This window comes from Sciurus carolinensis, chromosome 9, assembly GCF_902686445.1.
Source record: "Sciurus carolinensis chromosome 9, mSciCar1.2, whole genome shotgun sequence".
In the NCBI taxonomy this organism is placed as follows: domain Eukaryota; kingdom Metazoa; phylum Chordata; class Mammalia; order Rodentia; family Sciuridae; genus Sciurus; species Sciurus carolinensis.
The window spans coordinates 62,895,917-62,914,269 of record NC_062221.1 but is presented as its reverse complement, the minus strand read 5'-3'; the positions used below and the strand labels follow the sequence as shown (position 1 = coordinate 62,914,269).

Genomic DNA, 18,353 nt, shown 5'->3' with positions numbered 1-18,353 from the left:
GTCTTAGATGCACAGGTCCAACCCAGAGGCTTTCATATTGTGTCCTTTGAAGCATAATTCTCTGAGAGTTATAGTTCAAGTCATTTAGGGCAAGGACTATGTCTTATTCATTTCTTTATCAAGTATCGTGCCTAGCACTAAGCTCAGTACATCAGAACAGTCAATGGATATTTCTGGAATGTGTGAATAAATGTGTGAACTACCCAGAATTCATAATTATTAAGAATAGTTGTAAATTCGGAGGCGACCCTTTAGCCTTTCCTTAGAATTGTTTTTGTACTTCCCTTTGAGTCTGGATGTCTTAATTTTTCTAGAATTATATTCAACTGTAGAAAAAAGATGAAATTGCAATATTTCTGTCAGATTTGGGAAAACAATCCAGGCTTCACAGACTTGCCTCTTCTCGGTTGTCTTCTGCTCCATCCTCTGTTGAAAACAAATGGTAGCACCTCACAGGCTGTTGGAAAACATCTGCCCAAAGCGACCTGGCCCATCTCCCATCTCCAACTCTCTCAGCTTTCCTGAGGCAAAGTGGATAGTAGTTTAGCCTGTATTTTCCTTTTCATGTCCTCATTTTGTTAACAGTCTTTGAGCAGAGCAGGTGTCCATGCCACTGGGGCTAGAAACAAAGTAGATGTGGGTCTCTCCCTTGTGGGTTTATCTTGGCCCTGACAAGAGGAGAGTGCAGGACCATCATGTACTATTACCTCACGTTGTCTTCTGACCTGTCATAATTTACCATCCAACAAACTGTTGAAGGAATAACAAGTGGGATTTTTTTTTTTTTATCAAGGGGAAATATCTACTTCCTAAGCTGCAGTTCTAGCTCTAGTCTTGTTCTCTTGATCTCCATGCCAGTCCAGATTATTACCCTGGGTTCTCCCTGGAATATTGAAGCCAGCAAAACTCATTCCATCTCAAATACCAGAACCACATCCACCCTTCCTACAATGTAAAAGCACCTCTCCTTTAGCCTTATATGTCTAAGGCTTCTAGAACATACACACACCCATTCTCAGGAAGCACGTGCTGTTGAAATAGAAGGAGTCACAATTAAGGGAGTGCTTGACATGCTGCACCTAATTCTAATGTGGCACTGTATGTTTTTTCTGTGGGTGCATTATAATTAGACATAATAATGATTCATTATGCCATATTCACACATGCACATAATGTAGTTTGATTAATCTTGCATTGTGTTTTTCATATACATGATAGCCTTCATACTCCATGGAAAGAACTGTGTCTGTTCATTTTACATACTCCATTCTTCTCAGTAAATTCTGGTACCTCATAAGGCCTAAATAAAGTGAGTCAAGAATCAACTAGTGCAATGACTGGAGGAGAGAATGAATGAATGAATGACTAAGTATATGAGACAGTGAATCAGTGAATAAGTGAATGTATATCAACAGGCTATTAGAAATCAGACTTTTTGGGCTGGGGAGATAGCTCAGTTGATAGAGTGCCTTCCTCGCAAGCACAAGGCCCTGGGTTCAATCCCCAGCACTGCAAAAAAAAAAAAAAAAGAAATCAGACTCTTTTTGAAATATAAGAAAGTTTAGTAGATGTGTTTCATACATAACCAGTTGTTTTTATTTATTTATTCTAAACAGAGAAGGCCGAGCTGCTCTGGTTTCATCCTTTGGAGTATTTAAATACTTGACCATGTATGGCATAATCCAGTTTATTGGAACGTCACTGCTGTATTGGGTATGAACGAAAATCATTTCTTCCCAGTTCTAATTGCATTTACATTTCTTCATTTCTGGTTTTATTCTCTGGGGTATGGCCCCTAGATCGGATTTAATGTTTTATAAATAAATGAGATCTCTTGAAGTAGGTGCCTACAAACTTGAAAACCTGGTATAAGGGTGCATGGAATGTGGACTAGAAATAAGTAGCTGTGGATCATTTTTCTAGGGTGTTGTTTTTCTCTGGATAACCTGAGACCATTGACCTCTCCAAACCCCTGTTTCTTTCTTTGGAGCATGAAGAGAGCTTCAGAGCAGCCTAAATATAACTTGGCAGGAAATGGATCAGTCTCCAACTGTGGAATATTTTTGGCAAAAGACTGCAAAGAGATAAAAAGGAGAGAAGTTGTTGAATCTGATTTTGAAAGACTAGAATGCTAAAAATTTCCCCACGCTGGAGATTTACTCCTAAATCTACCCAGAACTTGCACAGTTAGACCTTAGCAATTCTTTAAAAATGAAAAAAAAATCTCAAAATTAAATGGTAATAACCATTAAGATCAATTAATTTTATGGAAGAACTATATATAGATTGAAAGTAATCTTCATTAATTTAATTATAATTCTACAGTAAAAGGATCTAACAGTCTCAAAGTATGCTTTGGGAAAAGAGCTATTTTATTGCTTTCCTGGGAGATTTAAGAGGTGAATCAAGGACCACAAGCTATGTGGCATCTTGTGGGCTGTGATTTGCATGGAACACATGTGGAGGGCCAAAGGGCAACCAGCGGGGGAGAACTAAGAACCAGACTGGAAGTCAGGAATCTTAGGTTCACATTTTGAATCCTAGGTTCAAAACACAGATTAGGTCTTGCCTATGGCAAATAGCTGCCCCTGACATGTTGGACTGGGTGGTTTTCAAAGGCCTCCAGAGTTCCATGAAAACTGCTCTTAACAATGAAAACTAAAGCCGCTATTAAAACTTTGCCCCGCTTCATCTCTTCTTACCTCTCAAGGGAGTGGGGAGGGGAAAGAAGAGAAAGACTATGAGAAAAATGCTAAAGAAGCCAGAAAGAACTAGAGTTTGGGTGTGGGGTGACACACTGAGGAAACCATCTACACCTTTCCAAGAGGTGAAAGTAGAACTCATCTCCATGGATGGAGTAGCAATCACAGCCAAACAGAAGTCGCTTATTCTGCTTATCTGGATCCAAGTAAGAGAGTCCTCTAAGGACCTTAACCCAGAAACCTTTGAGCCTTTGGTTCACTCTCTAAAAGGCCAGTCATATTTTTCATGTGCATAAATCTGGTCTGTAATGTGCTTAGGCCTTGATTTTAAAGTTTAATGTTCCTGAGGGGTGTTTCAGGCTTTAAAATCTTGTCCTGAGAATTCCACTGCCCGGGCTGAGAGGACAGATGCCAGAATTAATGTGACCAAATGGAGTGTGGTTCCTTATAACGGACTCCCATTGCTAATGTGGAATTCAGTTAAAGGCTGGGGAAGTAATGATCTGGCCTCATTCCATCCCGTGAGGTCTAATGATTTTAGGTAAGTTGTTTGATTCCTGAAGAAAGGAGAAAAATAACAATCGCCTCTTAACTTTAGAAGGAGTTTTGAGAATGATACAAATACTCTGTAATGACAGAAGCCACACTTATATTTATTTTTCCTTCTTTTTCAGCAGCTACAACTCTTTGGGAATTACCAGTATCTCATGCAGGACATAGCCATTACTTTGATGGTCTGTTTAACAAGTAAGCCATTTTAGCAGAGTCAACTGCATTACTTGTATTTATTTCTGAAATTCTGGAACTACTTACACAAATAAGAACATTTGAGAAAGTGGCACCCCAATTACTAAAACCTCATTGCCTATGAATATTTTTTTTTTTTTTTTTTTTTTTTTTTTTTTTTTTTGCGGTGCTGGGGATTGAACCCAGGGCCTTGTGCTTGCGAGGAAGGCACTCTACCAACTGAGCTATATCCCCAGCCTGCCTATGAATCTTTTGAAAGTGTGATTTTGAGGCTTAAAGTCCCCAGGCTTGGTAATAAAATACCTGATAGTGAATAGGTCTTAGTTTCAAAAGTTCATCAGTGCATTCTGAGCTCTTTGTAGGTTTTTGTCTTATACATAGAGAAATGAATAAGAAATCTAGAAAGGGAATTTTTAAAACCCGAAGGTCACTTTCTATTATTCAGCTATGCTTCATGTTGACATGAAACTAGGGTTTTCTAGGTCCTTGACATATGAGAACAAATGCTAACATTTTATTCCAGTGGAATTCTCTCAAAAGTAAGGTGTGGCTTACAGCAGCTATTGCTCATTTCCTTCCTTTGAGCTGACACTGATAAAGTATTTCTGATCAAGGAACTCAGGGCCTGATGCTAACTCTTAATAAGGGAGGAAGGTAACTGCCTCAACAGAAGGCAAAGAAAAATAATGGCCCTGTCATCCCCTTTTCTTTGTTCAACAATGGAGTGTTATGAAAAATAACTGATAAAACATCAGATAACGCAGGATATTAATAACTTAGAGAATTTCACGTAGCATCTCAAAACATGAAACTGATATTGAAGTCATTTATTATATCCACCAAATGACAAAATTCACCAGTTTTAGTGATGCAAGTGATAAGAGTTTTGATGATTAGGATTGAAGTGTCTATTCATAGCCCATTAAATAGTTTTCTGCATGTTATTAATATTCATATGACTGGATAATTTTGAATCAATGCTATTGCTTCTATGCTGTTAGATATTTTAAGCAATCTGCATGCTTTATTTATGAATGAAACTAAAAAGGAACAGTGGGAGGTTCTAAGAACTAAGCTAGCAGGCAGTGTTTGGGGGTGAAGGCCATGAACATCTACCATTCTCTAGCTCTGTGACCTTCAGCAAGTTACTTAAGAAATAAATGATTTCCTCGGGTGAAATGTCCTCATGGGCCCGGAGGATCAGATAAAATGAGGCCTATGGAGTCTACATCATGGTGCAGGGTGCACTAAACACTCTGACAAGCTCAATGATCTCACACTGCACCTCTCCTATTTTGTCTTTTGAGAAGATTGGCTGACTTGGTGATCACTTGAAAAGAATCAGAATTGAATTCAGGTAGCCTGGTTTCACTAGAGACTTCAAAATATAGGCAGTAGTTCTAGTTTCGCCTCAGAATTGCTATACGTCCTTGAGGAAGTTACTTTGAGACTTACCTACTTAATTCCATGTTGTTTGTGGAGGTGGGGCTTCTTACTCTTTCCAGTGACAATAGCCTATTGACCATCATGCCACCTTGTCACCCTGTGAAACTCAGCCTCTCATTCCAGTGTGGGCTCAGTGGGGGTGATGGGGATGACTCCCAGAAGGACCATGATTATCTCTAAGAGAAGAACACGTCAAAAGGGGGAGAGATGGGAAGCATGATGTTCTATCAGAGTGACAGTTCTTATCCAGTTATTCGACAAACCTGTAACTGGTCCAGGAGATGGGATGCTCTCTAAAAGAGGGTGAAGATGAGAGTGGAGGCAAAAACACATATTTTCATTTACTTGCTCTCTGCCTTCCAACATTTTGCTTTCCCCTCCCTGCAAGCTCAGTTCTCCTATAGTCAGGTCATTTCCTGGTCAATTCCAAGTATTAAAATGACCTCATCTTTAGATATGAAAAGTCCAGGTATTGTAAATTAATATTTCACATTTTTATCCAATTTAAAGCTTTTCTCCCCCTCGATCAAGTTTGACCTGTGGGTTGGAGTTAGCAGTGGAGAGAGGAGAAAAATAACAATTGCTCTTAACAACTTCAGAGTTTTGAGAATGATATAAACACTCTGTAATGACAGAATTCACACTTACATTTATTTTTCCTTCTTTATTTGCCTTGTTTTGCCCACTATCCTCCTTTATTCGGGGAATAAGACCAACAAGAGCAGAGCTATTCTTATTTAAGTGGGGGCATCATTGTAGTTCTCTCCTGTCAAATGCCTCTGACATAGCAGGCATGTAAACTCAGGCAATTTGTGTGAAGCTCACTATGAACTTCAGAACTTCCCTGCGAATTGGTCTGGATTGGATGGCTCCCTGACATGGGATGTACTCTCTTTCCTGACCCCTCAGGAATCTTTTCTGCAGCTGTGTTCTAGTGGTACATACTACAAAGACTTTTGCAGTCTGCACCATTGGGCAGATCCTCTTGGATTTGCTCTAGTCAGGCTAAACTCATGACATCTACTTGACCTACCAAATGGTAGGTGTGTAGTTTGGTCTCACTCACTGTTTCCCCTCTCCCTTCTCTGTTTCGACAGAGAAGGAGCAAGCACAGTCAAGTGTCCTAGCGTGGGTTTTATGACATCTCATTAGACTGTGGAGACACTGAGGAGAAAATGACAGTCCATGCTACTCCTAACAATTCCCCTTGAAGAATCTCTTGATAATCTCTATGGTTTTCCCTTGCTGAATCGGTACATAGAGCCAGGGGAAGTGAATGCTTATAGTTGAAGGTCCAAAATGGGCCTGCCTTACAAGGTGCTATGGCAACATCAGGATCTTCTCTCTTTACGCTAAACTGGCACTTCCCATCTATTGCCCTCAAACAGGAGGCTCACCAAAACTCTCAACACCGTCGTACACAAGCATTCTTGTCTTACTCCATGTTAGTCACAAAGATGTCTGGGACCTAAAAAGCATGATTTCTCAAGTTTAGAGGCTTAGTGGGGGACTCACATGCATGAATGAATGAGATGCAAGTCAAAAGTAGTGAGTGGCAGAAAATAGCAGATCTTCAGGAGTTCAGAGAAAGTAGTGATTGTTTTTCATTATCTGGGTTTCAGGAGGAGACAGCAACAGAGAAAGGAGAGAGATGCTAGGGATGGCCTAACAGAAGAGGTAGCACTCACAATAACACAGTAGGGATGAATAGAGTTCAACAACATTTTGCTGAAAGAATAGCATTTCAAATAGAAGGAAACAGCATGAGCAAGAGATGATAAATACGGGGTAAGTGTTTTTCAATTTGACCATACAGTGGGGTACGTGAAAAGCAGCAGCAGGAGATAAAATTTGAAAAGGTGAGTTGGACAGACAGAACACAGAGAATCTTGACTGCCAAGCTGAGAACTGTGGACATTCATCTGCAACCCTTAGGAGTCACTGACAATTGGATGAGATTAGTGTGTGAAATGACTCTTGTCAAGGTTCCTTACATTTCTAAGTAAGCAACTTAAGGCTTGATACCAAGAGGAAACAATGTCATCATGTGCTTAATTAATTTATTTACTTACCTAATATATTCTGTCTTTTTCCCACCGGATTTTAAGGCAAAATTCAAAGGCAGACAATAAGACAAGAAACAATATATAAAAAGGAAAATCAAGGAGAAAAATAAGATGAAGTCAGGAGGGAAGTCACTTAGGGAAAAGCATGTCTCAAAGGCCAGTTGGACTCCAATGTGTATAACAGCTCCCTTGAAGAAAATTTGAGCTAGCCACTTCTCTCTCCTCTTCCGCAAGATTCATTTGCACTAGATCAAGAAGATAGAGAAGGAAGGTGATTAGGAATTTAACTTTCAAAAAAAAAAAAATTCGAGAACAGAAACTCTGAAGCTCATGAGCCTGAGGAAGGCTAGAACACTGAAATGTCAAAAATGGGCTCACTTCCTTTATCTCCAAACAGCCATCTTCTCCTTCTTAATTTTTCCATTCTTAGTGCTTTAACTTAGTGCTTCTATTCATTGCCCTTGCAAATGATTCCAAAAGGTGGCAGTAGGGCAGAGTCTACCCTACTTTCTATTTGTCTTCCCAAAGGTAATGAGCTCAGTCTCTCCTTGTCATACCTGCAAATCTTCCAGACAGGACATTTATTGACCCTCTTGGGTAAAATGTCCACCACTAGGCCAATCATTTATCTGAATGAAGGTGGGGCCATATAACTCAGCTACGTGTAGGCTAAGTACTCCAGGATATAGGAAGAGGCAGATCCCTGAGAAGTAGGTGTGGAGGGAATTTCTCCATTACATAAATACATTTCTTCCATAAACCCCATCAGTGCTTTGCTGACCACCTTTTCTGGGTTGTGATCCCCTTGGAGAAGCTGGTGGGAGATACACTCTTTGCACCTTAGAAATGTGCTGAGATGCACTCAGAATTTTGCATGTAGTTCAAATGGGTTTATGAGTCTCTGAAAATCTAACTTAATCTACTTACAAGTTTTGAAATGTTTGTAAAGCAGATCAACCGCATGACATTCAAATGTTGCTGAACAATTAAATATCATATTTTGATACTAGAATATGAAGTGACAGAATCTTCCCTTGGAGCAGGCCCCATGCTAGATTTAGTAAGGTATGAAAGTAGAACAAGGCAGGGTTCCTTCCCTTAGGGAACTCACAGTCTGCTGAGTGCAGAGGTAAACAACTAAATTTAATGCAAGCCACCCTCTATCATAGCTGAAATATGAGTAATACGCTGTGGGAACTCTGGGGGGTGATTAATTCTGAGGAAAATGTCTAATTTTCTACATTTGCATTCCTCTGCACACAGTCTGATAGTATATGTCATCATTATTTTAAGGAAATCTGGACAATTCAGCAAAGTTCCTCTGCCTATTTATTAATAGTACTACCATCCAAGTTGGTATTTCAGGGCTTCTCATTGTGTTCTTTTTAATTTATGAAATCCACCATACTGCAATATGCTGTAGAGCAGGGAACGTGGGGCTTTATGGTCAGACAGACCTGAGTTCACATCTTCACCCTGTAACTCACTAACCATCTTTAAAGAAGGGTTTCTACTTCTTTTTACATTTTTTAAATTTGTTCTAATTAGTTATACATGACAGGAGAATGCATTTTGACACATTGTACACAAATGGAGCACAACTTCTCATTCCTCTGGCTGAACATGGTGCAGAGTCACATTGGTAGTGTAGTCATACACGTGTCTAGGGTAGTAATATCTGTCTCATTCCTCCATCCTTCCCACCTCTACACTCCCTCCCTTCCCCTCACTCCCCTCTGTACAATCAGAAGTTTCTTCATTCTTCCTTACCCACCCCCCATTATGGATCAGAATCTGCTTCTCAGAAAAACATTCGGCCATTGATTTTATGGATTTGGCTTATTTCACTTAGCTTGATATTCTCCAGCTCCATCCATTTACCTTCAAATGCCATAATTTCATTCATCTTTAAGACTGAGTAATATTCCATTGTGTATATATATACCACAGTTTTTTGATCCATTCATCTGTTGAAGGGCATCTAGGTTGGTTCCATAGTTTAGCTATTTTGAATTGAACTGCTGAAAACATTGATGTGGTACATCACTGTAGAATGCTGATTTTAAGGCCTTTGGGTATAAACCAAGAAGTGGAATAGGTGGGTCAAATGGTGGTTCCATTCCAAGTTAAGGAATCTCCATACTGCTTTCCATAGTGGTTGCACCGATCTGCAGTCCCACCAGCAATGTATGAGTGTACCTTTTTCCCACATCCTCGCCAACCTTATTGTTGCTTGTATTCTTGATAATTGACCTTCTGACTGGAGTGAGATGAAATCTTAGGGTAGTTTTGCACTCCTCTAATTGCTGGAGATGATGAACATTTTTTCAAATGCTTGTTAATCGAGTGTATTTTTTCTGTGAAGTAGTTGCTTATTTCCTTAACCCATTTATTGATTGGGTTTATTTATTTATTTATTTTTTGGTGTTAAGTTTTTTAAGTTCTTTGTATATCCTGGAGATTAGTGCTCTATCTGAGGTGTGTGTGGGAAAGATTTTTCTCCCATTCTTCAGGCTTTCTTTTCATGTTATTGTTTCCTTTGCTGAGAAGAACTTTTTATTTTGAGTCCATCCCATTTATTGATCCTTGATTTTACTTCTTGTGCTTTAGGAGTCTTGTTAAGGAAGTCAAGTCCTAAGCTGACATGATGAAGATTTGGACTTACATTTTCTTCTGTTAGATGCAGGGTCTCTGTTCTAGTCCCTGTCTTTGATCTACTTTGAGTTGATTTTTGTGTGGGGTGAAAGACAGAGATTTAATTTCATTTTGTTACATGTGGATTTTAAGTTTTCCCAGCACCATTTGTTGAATAGGTTATCTTTTCTCCAATGTATGTTTTTGGCACCTTTGTCTAGTATGAGATAACTGTATTTATGTGGGTTTTTCTCTGTGTCTTGTATTCTATACCATTGGTCTACATGCCTATTTTGGTGCCAATACCATGCTGTTTTTGTTACTGTTGCTCTGTAGCATAGTTTAAGGTCAGGTATTGTGATGCCTCCTGCTTCACTCTTCTTGCTAAGGATTGCTTTGGTTATTTTGGGTCTCTTATTTGAAACCTCATTTTCATCATCTGTGAAATTTATCTATTTTACATTGATTTTTAAGGAAATAAAGATGATATTTATAAAACACTTTGCATAATCTCTGGAACCCAAGATGTTTCCCAAGATGGTATTAATTTTTTTGTTGTTATTTATAGTCAGGAAAGCAGATTCCCTGTTAGAAGTATTAGGAGTCTCTATTACGGGAGAAATCAAAATACTCTATGTAAGGATATTGTTAGTCAGCATTTTTGCTGCTATGACTAAAATACCTTACCAGAACAATTATAGAGGAGGAAAAATTCATTTGGGGGCTTGTCCTTTCAGAGGTCTCATGGCTTGAGGTGAGGCAGAACACAATAGAAGAATGTTGTGGAGGGGAAGCAGCTCAAATGATCATCAGGAACCAGAGAGAGGGACTATACTCACCAGATACAAAATATAATCCAAAGGCACACCCCCAATGACCCACCTCCTCCAGACACACCTTACCCACCTACCACTACCACTCAGTCAATCCCGTAGGGGATCATTTCACTGATTGGGTTAACGCTCTCCTAACCCAATCATTTCTCTTCCAAACCTTCTTACAGCATGAAGCTTTTGGGGACACATTAGCTTTGGGGGGATACCTCACATCCAAACCATAATAGACATCAACCAGATATTGCCACAAAGATGCCAAATAAAACCCACCCCCAACATTCAGTGGCTTATGCCACCATACCGTTATTCTCCCCACCAATGGGTTTATAGACTGTCATTCAGAAGATGTAGGCTGCTCAGCACAACCATGATGCTTTAGAATGTAGATTGGTTGATTTTTGTCATGCTATGGGGTTTGATTCAGTTCTTTACATTTTTCCCTTAGGGCCAGCATGAATGGAAAGACAGTATATATTCTCTTTGAGAGTCACAGAGAGCAAAGGCAGAGCAAGGTGAACCATGCAAGAATGCTTGGGACCCATGCTAAAATCTCTTTGGCTAGAAAATGTCACACAGTGAAGCCCCAAATTAACTTCGTCTCTATGAAGCCAATAATTCAATCTACCACAATTCTTTTGTTAAAAAATAAGATAAAAAGTCCAGAAACTACAGTGAGCATGTGTAAGAAAGACAACCAAAGAAGTAGAGGCCAAATACACAGAGATGGCACTAACCTTCTCTCCAATAACCCTCTTTATGGACTGTGCAGCCACATTCCACCTTAGATACTGAAGGGCAGAGAGAATGCCAAACAGTTTAGCCTCTGCCTTCTGTGACCTAGAAGCATGGTCTCTTTGCACTCTCTTCAGCCCTGGCCTCAGTCCACACTATGTACTCCTTTGTGTACCCCATGACTTCTGACACCAACCACTAGGAGTTAGCCCAGATATGACAGGTGAGGTGCACAGCCTCCACAAGACTTCCCTCATTCAGCCAGAAGTTTGGGGTTTCTATGCCACCTCTCTATCTGACCACATGGCTGCTACTTTAAGGGTTCCCACTACCCCCTCAGATTCAATAATTTTCTATAGCAACTCACAGAACTCAGGGAAGTGCTATGCTTATGATTGAAGTTTTATTTATAGCAAGAAGATACAAATCAGAACTAGCAGAAGAGAGAGACACATGGGGCAAAGTCTGGAATCCTGAATATGACTTCCATTGTCCTTTCCTGGTGGGTCCAGGTTGCCTCACTTCCTGACACACAGCTGTGTGACAATGTGCAGGGTACTGCTAACCAGGGAAGTTCAACTGAGCTTCAGAGTCTAGAGTTTTTATTGAGCTTTCATTATTAAATATGGCTGATTGAATCATTGACCACAAGGCTGAACTCATTCTCTATCCCCCTCTTAGAGATCATGCTGATATGTGGTTCAAAAGCCTACATCTAATCCCACAGTTTGTCTTTTGGCATGACCAGTCCCATTCCTGGGTAATGTTATTGACATAAAATTCTCCTCAGGGGCACCATCAGTCATCTTATTAGCATAAACCATCAGGACACACCATGAAAAAGAAAGATTCCTATAGCACTCAGGGAATGTCAAGGATTTGGAGGACATATCCCAGGAAGTGGGGACGAAGGCCCATCAAATTCTTTATTATGCAATTTATTCCTAATTTCCGTTGGCTTTTGAACTGTCTATTGAGATGTCTCTCATCCCTGCACACTCCACAGGCACAGACTGGCCACCTTGCTAGGGAAACACTGTTAACACTGTTTGAACTGTTAATGGTAAGGGTGTGGATAGTCACAGAGCTTTGGAAAAAATGTGTTGGATGGATATTTGGATACCATTTAAACATTTCAACATGCTCATTTTATACATGAAAAAAGTGAAGAATCAGAGAGTTTAATGGCTACCCCAGGACACACATAGAACAAATGAAGACCTACTTCAGAGTTTTGTTATCCCAAACTGAACATCAATCCCTACCACCCTGCCCCATGTGCACAAACACAAACCTATACATACACTTCTACCTTCTCCTATTTATCAAAGAAACCAGAGATAAGATGTGAAAAAGGAAGGAGAACAAAACCTGAAACATGATTATTTTAAATTTTTATTAACAAATATTAAGTGTACATATTAATGGGATTCAGGGTGATAGTTCCATATACACAGTGTGCATAGATCAGATCTAACCCCCACTCTTCCACCCTCACAATGCCCTACCCCCAGCTTATCACTTCTCAGGTTAATATTTTTCCCCGTTTTCACATATGAAAGAGATCATTCAGAATTTGTGGTTCTACATTTGACTTATTTATAAAATGTCTTCCAGTTTCATCCATCTTGATGCAAATGACAGGGTTTCATTCTCCTTATGACTGAATAATACTCTATGGTGTGTGGGTCTGTGTGTGTGTATCCGTCCCTTTCTTGATGGGCACCTAGCATGATGCTATACCTTAGCTATCACAAATATTTATCACATATTTATGGGCATGCAGATCTCTCTTATGCTTTCATTTCCTTTGTATATATGCCTAGAAGTAGCATGGGTGTTCTGTTTTTAGTTTTTTGAAGAACCTCCATGTTCTCCATAGTAGCTGTGCTAAGTTACAGCTCTACCTGTAGGTGTGCAAGTTCCTTTTGTCCACATCCTCACTGGCATTCGTAGTTTTTCGTTGTTGTTCTTTGTTTTTTAATCATAGTATTCTTACTGGTGTGAGACAACATGTCATGTATTTTTTATTTGCCTTTTCTTGGTGATGGATAATTTTTTTTCATCATTGTTTTTAATTATAGAATTATTTTTATTAAAATCAGGTTTCAAAAAACTTTGACAGGGCCAGGGATGCAACCCAGTAGTAGAGCACTTGCCTAGCATGTGCCGGGCCCTGGGATGATCCCCAGCACTGCAAAAATACACAAATTAAAAAAAATTATATTTGAATATAATCACTGAAGCAACTCTCATGTTAAAATCATTGAATTCCTGATTTAAATACCAACATGTGCAGAATATGCACCACCTGCTTAAACAATTAGCTAATTACAAACCATTCTGTATTTGTAGCATACAACTTAGTACCTTATATCAATATTATTGTTATGATCAAAACATTAATTGTTCTATATGTTAGGTTGCTTATTGTTTCAAATGTGGATATCACATCTCTCCAATTTATTACAGATAACAGATAATTGAGTTATTATACATAACTTGAGAACTGCAACTGTGTCATCCTTTACCAAAGTCCTAAGCACGCTTGAAGGTGGTTCATAAACATTTGCTGCCTGAATCCCGAACATCACAAACATTTTAGGTGACAGGTCTAAAGGTAGACCAAACCCTGTACAGTCATACAGGATCTGACCCTGCCATATCTTATGAAGCTCAGCAGTATCTCTGACCTTCCTGGTGCTCTTCTACTTCCTCTTTTTATATAGCCATTTCCTCTTTCCACCTAGTCAAATTCTGCCCATTCTTTTTTTTTTTATTTATTTTTATTGTACACAAATGGGATACATATTGTTTCTCAGTTTGTACATGAAGTAAAGGCATACCGTTTGTGCAATCATACACTCCAACAAATGGGCTAAGGAAATGAACAGACACTTCAAAGAAGAAGATCTACAAGCAATCAACAGATATATGAAAAAAAATGTTCAACATCTCTAGTAATAAGAGAAATGCAAATCAAAACTACCCTAAAATTCCATCTCATCCCAATTAGAATGGTGATTATCAAGAATACAAGCAATAATAGGTGTTGGCGAGGATGTGGGGAAAAAGGTACACTCATACATTGCTGGTGGGGTTGCAAATTAGTGCAGCCACTCTGGAAAGCAGTGTGGAAATTCCTTAGAAAACTTGGAATGGAACCACCATTTGACCCAGCTATCCCACTCCTTGGCCTATACCCAAAGGACTTAAAATCAGCATACTACTGTGATGCAGTCACATCAATGTTCATTGCTGCTCAATTCACAATAGCCAGATTGTGGAACCAACCTAGATGCCCTTCAGTTGATGAATAGATAAAGAAACTGTAGTATATACATACAATGGAATATTACTCCGCCATAAAGAATAATAAAATTATGGCATTTGCAGGCAAATGAATGAATTTGGAGAATATCATGCTAAGTGAGATAAGCCAATCTCAAAAAACCAAAGGACGAATAATCTTGCTGTTAAGCAGATGATGACACATAGTTGGGGGTGTGAAGGGGGCAAGAATGGAGGAAGGAGGGACTGTGATGGATAATTTTTAAAAGTGATGTTTCTAATTCCTGACTTCTCCATTCTTCTTATCTGCTCTGTCTCAAGAAGTTAAGTGCATTTCATTTTCATTGGCTTGGTAGAATACAAAACTTCTAAGAAGGATGTAGCCATCTTTTTAAAAAATAATTATTCTTTGTAACTGCCCATTTCCAATCCTTTAGATTGAAAAAAAAAATCCTGGGACCAAAAATACACCACTCACATCTAGAAGCCAGGTTTTTTCCCTTTGGGTTCTTTTTTCTAACTGAATGGAATGTGCATTTAAACCTCCCATTTATGTGTGTATCCAGGAAAAAAGAGAACACTCTTCTAGCATCTAAACAGTGCCTGGCCTATCAAAGTGCTCAGAGAACATTGGTTGAATGACTAATAGACAGAGTGCTTTCTTTAATTACCAAGAATATGAAGATTCGTCTAGCAAAATGCCTACTTATTCTAATTCTCCACTTTCCTGTCATCACTGAGACATAATATTAGTGCTGCATACCCCATGTGGAAGGCCATCTTCCTCTTTTACACACCATCCCTGGTTGGTTTGGTTGTGAAAAAAATATGTGTGCCTTGTGATATGGTAATTGTAATAATTATAGGCTTTTTAGTACATTACTTTTCATTTCTAAGGGTGAAGTATGGAAGAGACAAAGCTGGTATAATTGTGCTTATGTAGTTATAAACCTTAAATTCATGTTTGCTGAATCCAAATTCTAATGCAAGACTCAAGATAATGTGCATCTCAATCTTTTAATCTTAATGATGAAATTGTAAAGGAAAAAATATGCTTGTCTTTCAGTGAGTTCAACTCATGCCTACCCAAAGCTGGCTCCGTATCGACCAGCGGGACAGCTCCTCTCTCCCCCTTTGCTGCTCTCTGTCTTCTTGAATTCCTGTTTCACTTGCATTGTACAGATCTGTGCATTTCTCCATGTGAAGCAACAGCCTTGGTATTGTGAGGTCTACCGAGACAGGTGAGTTTGTTTTCTTAGCTTTCCATTCTGATGATGTAATCAGATATAACTTGGTTTGAGCATATATCCTAAAATTTTAATTAACAAAAATTGAGTCTCCACGCTGCAAAACGCAAGTGATGAAACAACACAGTTGATTGTGGTGTCCTGGATGAGTCAGGTGGAGAGGGTGGGTAAGATCTGTCACACTGCTGGTTGATCTGTATGTAGGTCTATCAGCGGGTCAATGGTGTGCATTATTCTATGGTGGTTTGGATTTCTGTGGACCAGGGGCTGGGAAACATTTCCTGTAGATAAGCCACACAGTAGATATTTTAGAATCTGTGATCTAGATAGTCTCTGTTGCAACTAGTCAGTGCCACTGTTGTAGTGCAAAGGCAGCCATAGACAATATGTAAATAAGTGGGTGTGGCTGTGTTCCAATAAAGCTTTGTGTTTAAAAACAGGTGGTGCATTGTATTGACCTGTGGGCTGTAGTTTGCTGGTCCCTGAAACAGACATGCAGAGAGGTTTGCTTAAATTAATTTGAAATTTTCCAGTGAACATTACAATTAATTGTTAGTTGATGGTATCATTGTTCTGATGGAATGGGAACACTAGACACAGGAAAAGTCTCTTCACCTCCTGGTCTTTCTTCCTTTAACTATATAAATCGAAGGTAAGATGAAGAAAACTTTATTATAGATGAGAAAATTTAAATTTTTCTGAGGAAGACTCCCTGACCCTAAAAGAAAAGAGGAAAATAGCTTTCCAGAAAAGCACATGCACACACACCCCAGTCCCCCCAGCTTTGTGATAGTGAAGACATCAGAAACCCAGAAATCAGCGAAATTCATATCGGAGACTACCAAATGATGTCTAAGGTTGTCATTTAACCTCAAATTTAGCAATTCAGGTATTACTTGAAGTATAGAACGCTATTCCGTTTCAAAACCAGATTTCCCCCTAAATTGGAGTGCATATAGGCAGAGACATCAAAAAGCAGGGGACAATACAAGTGTGGCAAATGGTGGGTGGACAGGAAATCAGGATAGTTCTGTTTCTATCCCTAACCTCTATTCAATACTAGCCCTCAGCTTGCTTCTGATGCGAGTGGGTTGGACTAGGTACTCTGGTGTTAAACTCTGTAATTCAGGACATCTAATCTATTTTTTTGCATGTGCAAGAATGTGAATTCTGATCCTTTGTTTGCAAACATTAACTGGACATCTACATTTCTTGACCCTAGGGAGCCCAGGATAGTGATTAAGTCTTACATTTGAATTTACATTCTCCAATTCTCCTACATTCTCCAACTGACAGTTGGAGAATGAATCTTACTGATAAAGTTATAATAGTAATTATAAACGTTCAAGTTAAAGAAGAAAGCTTATGGAAAATAAAGTGTAGGTTTCATTATTGAGAAGAATAAGAAGAAGGAGGAGGAGGAGAAGGAGGAGGAGGAGGAGGGGGAGGAAGGAGGAAGAAGAAAAAAGAAGAAAGAAGAAAGAAGAAAGAAGAACACTGAAAACAGACTGGTCAAGCCTGGGAAATCCTGGATCTTGAGAAAGCATTTTTCTCAGTAAATATTATATGACCCCACTGTACAGTGCCTGAGGATTTGTTATAAATTTAAGTAAAACAAAGTAAACAAAATCAAAAGAAAAATTCTATGTTCAAGGAAATCATTCCCCTCAGGTGGAAAATAATAATATATTAACAAATTCATTGCAAAACAATGAGCTAAATGAGCAATAGAGGGAAGAATAGGATGCACTAGATTCACTTCCCAGCAAACATACTTTTAAATATAGAGATGTTTGAACGGTAGGTTTCCTTCAATTAAAGGGAGCATACCAACTCAACAAGTTTGCAAACGGTGACATCTAGGAACAGGGAATGATCCCATCTGTCAGGAGTAAGGAGTGTGAGAGGAGTGACTAAAAGGGGTTGGGAGGTTGAAAAGGAATATGAAGGTCTCCTAGATCACTCTGAGAAGTTTCCTTAATTTATTGGCAAAATGGCATCATAGACATCTCACGATAGGAAGAGCATCACGTTTAGAAAGCTTTTGCCTATATAAGGAGAGAGGGTTGGAGTACGGACATTCAAACTCAGGATACGGGAGGCTTCTGGTGCATGAAAAAGAAACACACACAGACACACACACACATCCAATTCGCATGGTACATTTACTCTTTGAATGGAAAGAAATTCTAGAGAAAATTGTCATCCAAGCCCTTTCAGGACAGATTACTTGTTCTTAATGGAGTGCCACAGAACAATCCTGACATCCTCTGAGTTTTATTTCTGCTTCGTCACTGCCAGAAGTTGAACAAAATATGTCTTGGTAGTTACCAGCTGGAACAGGTTGAAAGCTGAGGTCCCATGGTAGTGATTAACTATTTTTTTTCACCTAATGGATAAAAATAGAATTAAAAGTTCCATAAATGCTGGCAATTCTCTTGTAGTGAGTGCTTTCTGGCCAACCAAAGTAATTTCTCATCCAATGTGAGTTTGGAAAGAAACTGGACTGGAAATGCAACTCTGGTTCCTGGTTCAATTTTAAGTTTTGAGAGTACTACACTGTGGCCCATCACCACCATCAACTGTATCACAGTAGCATTCATCTTTTCTAAGGGAAAGCCATTTCGAAAACCTATCTACACAAACTGTAAG

The 18,353-nt window shown here is 39.1% G+C and overlaps 1 protein-coding gene across 1 annotated transcript in view; it reads left to right on the top strand.

Moving 5' to 3' along the window:
* The window catches only part of Atp13a5 (ATPase 13A5), a 108,247-nt gene that overhangs the window by 78,708 nt on the left and 11,186 nt on the right, over positions 1–18,353 (top strand). Inside the window, exons 24-27 of the mRNA XM_047564223.1 lie at positions 1,617–1,713; positions 3,377–3,449; positions 15,521–15,695; positions 18,146–18,348. Of these exons, the coding sequence (XP_047420179.1) occupies positions 1,617–1,713; positions 3,377–3,449; positions 15,521–15,695; positions 18,146–18,348 (548 nt within the window). The remainder of the gene's footprint in view (positions 1–1,616; positions 1,714–3,376; positions 3,450–15,520; positions 15,696–18,145; positions 18,349–18,353) is intronic.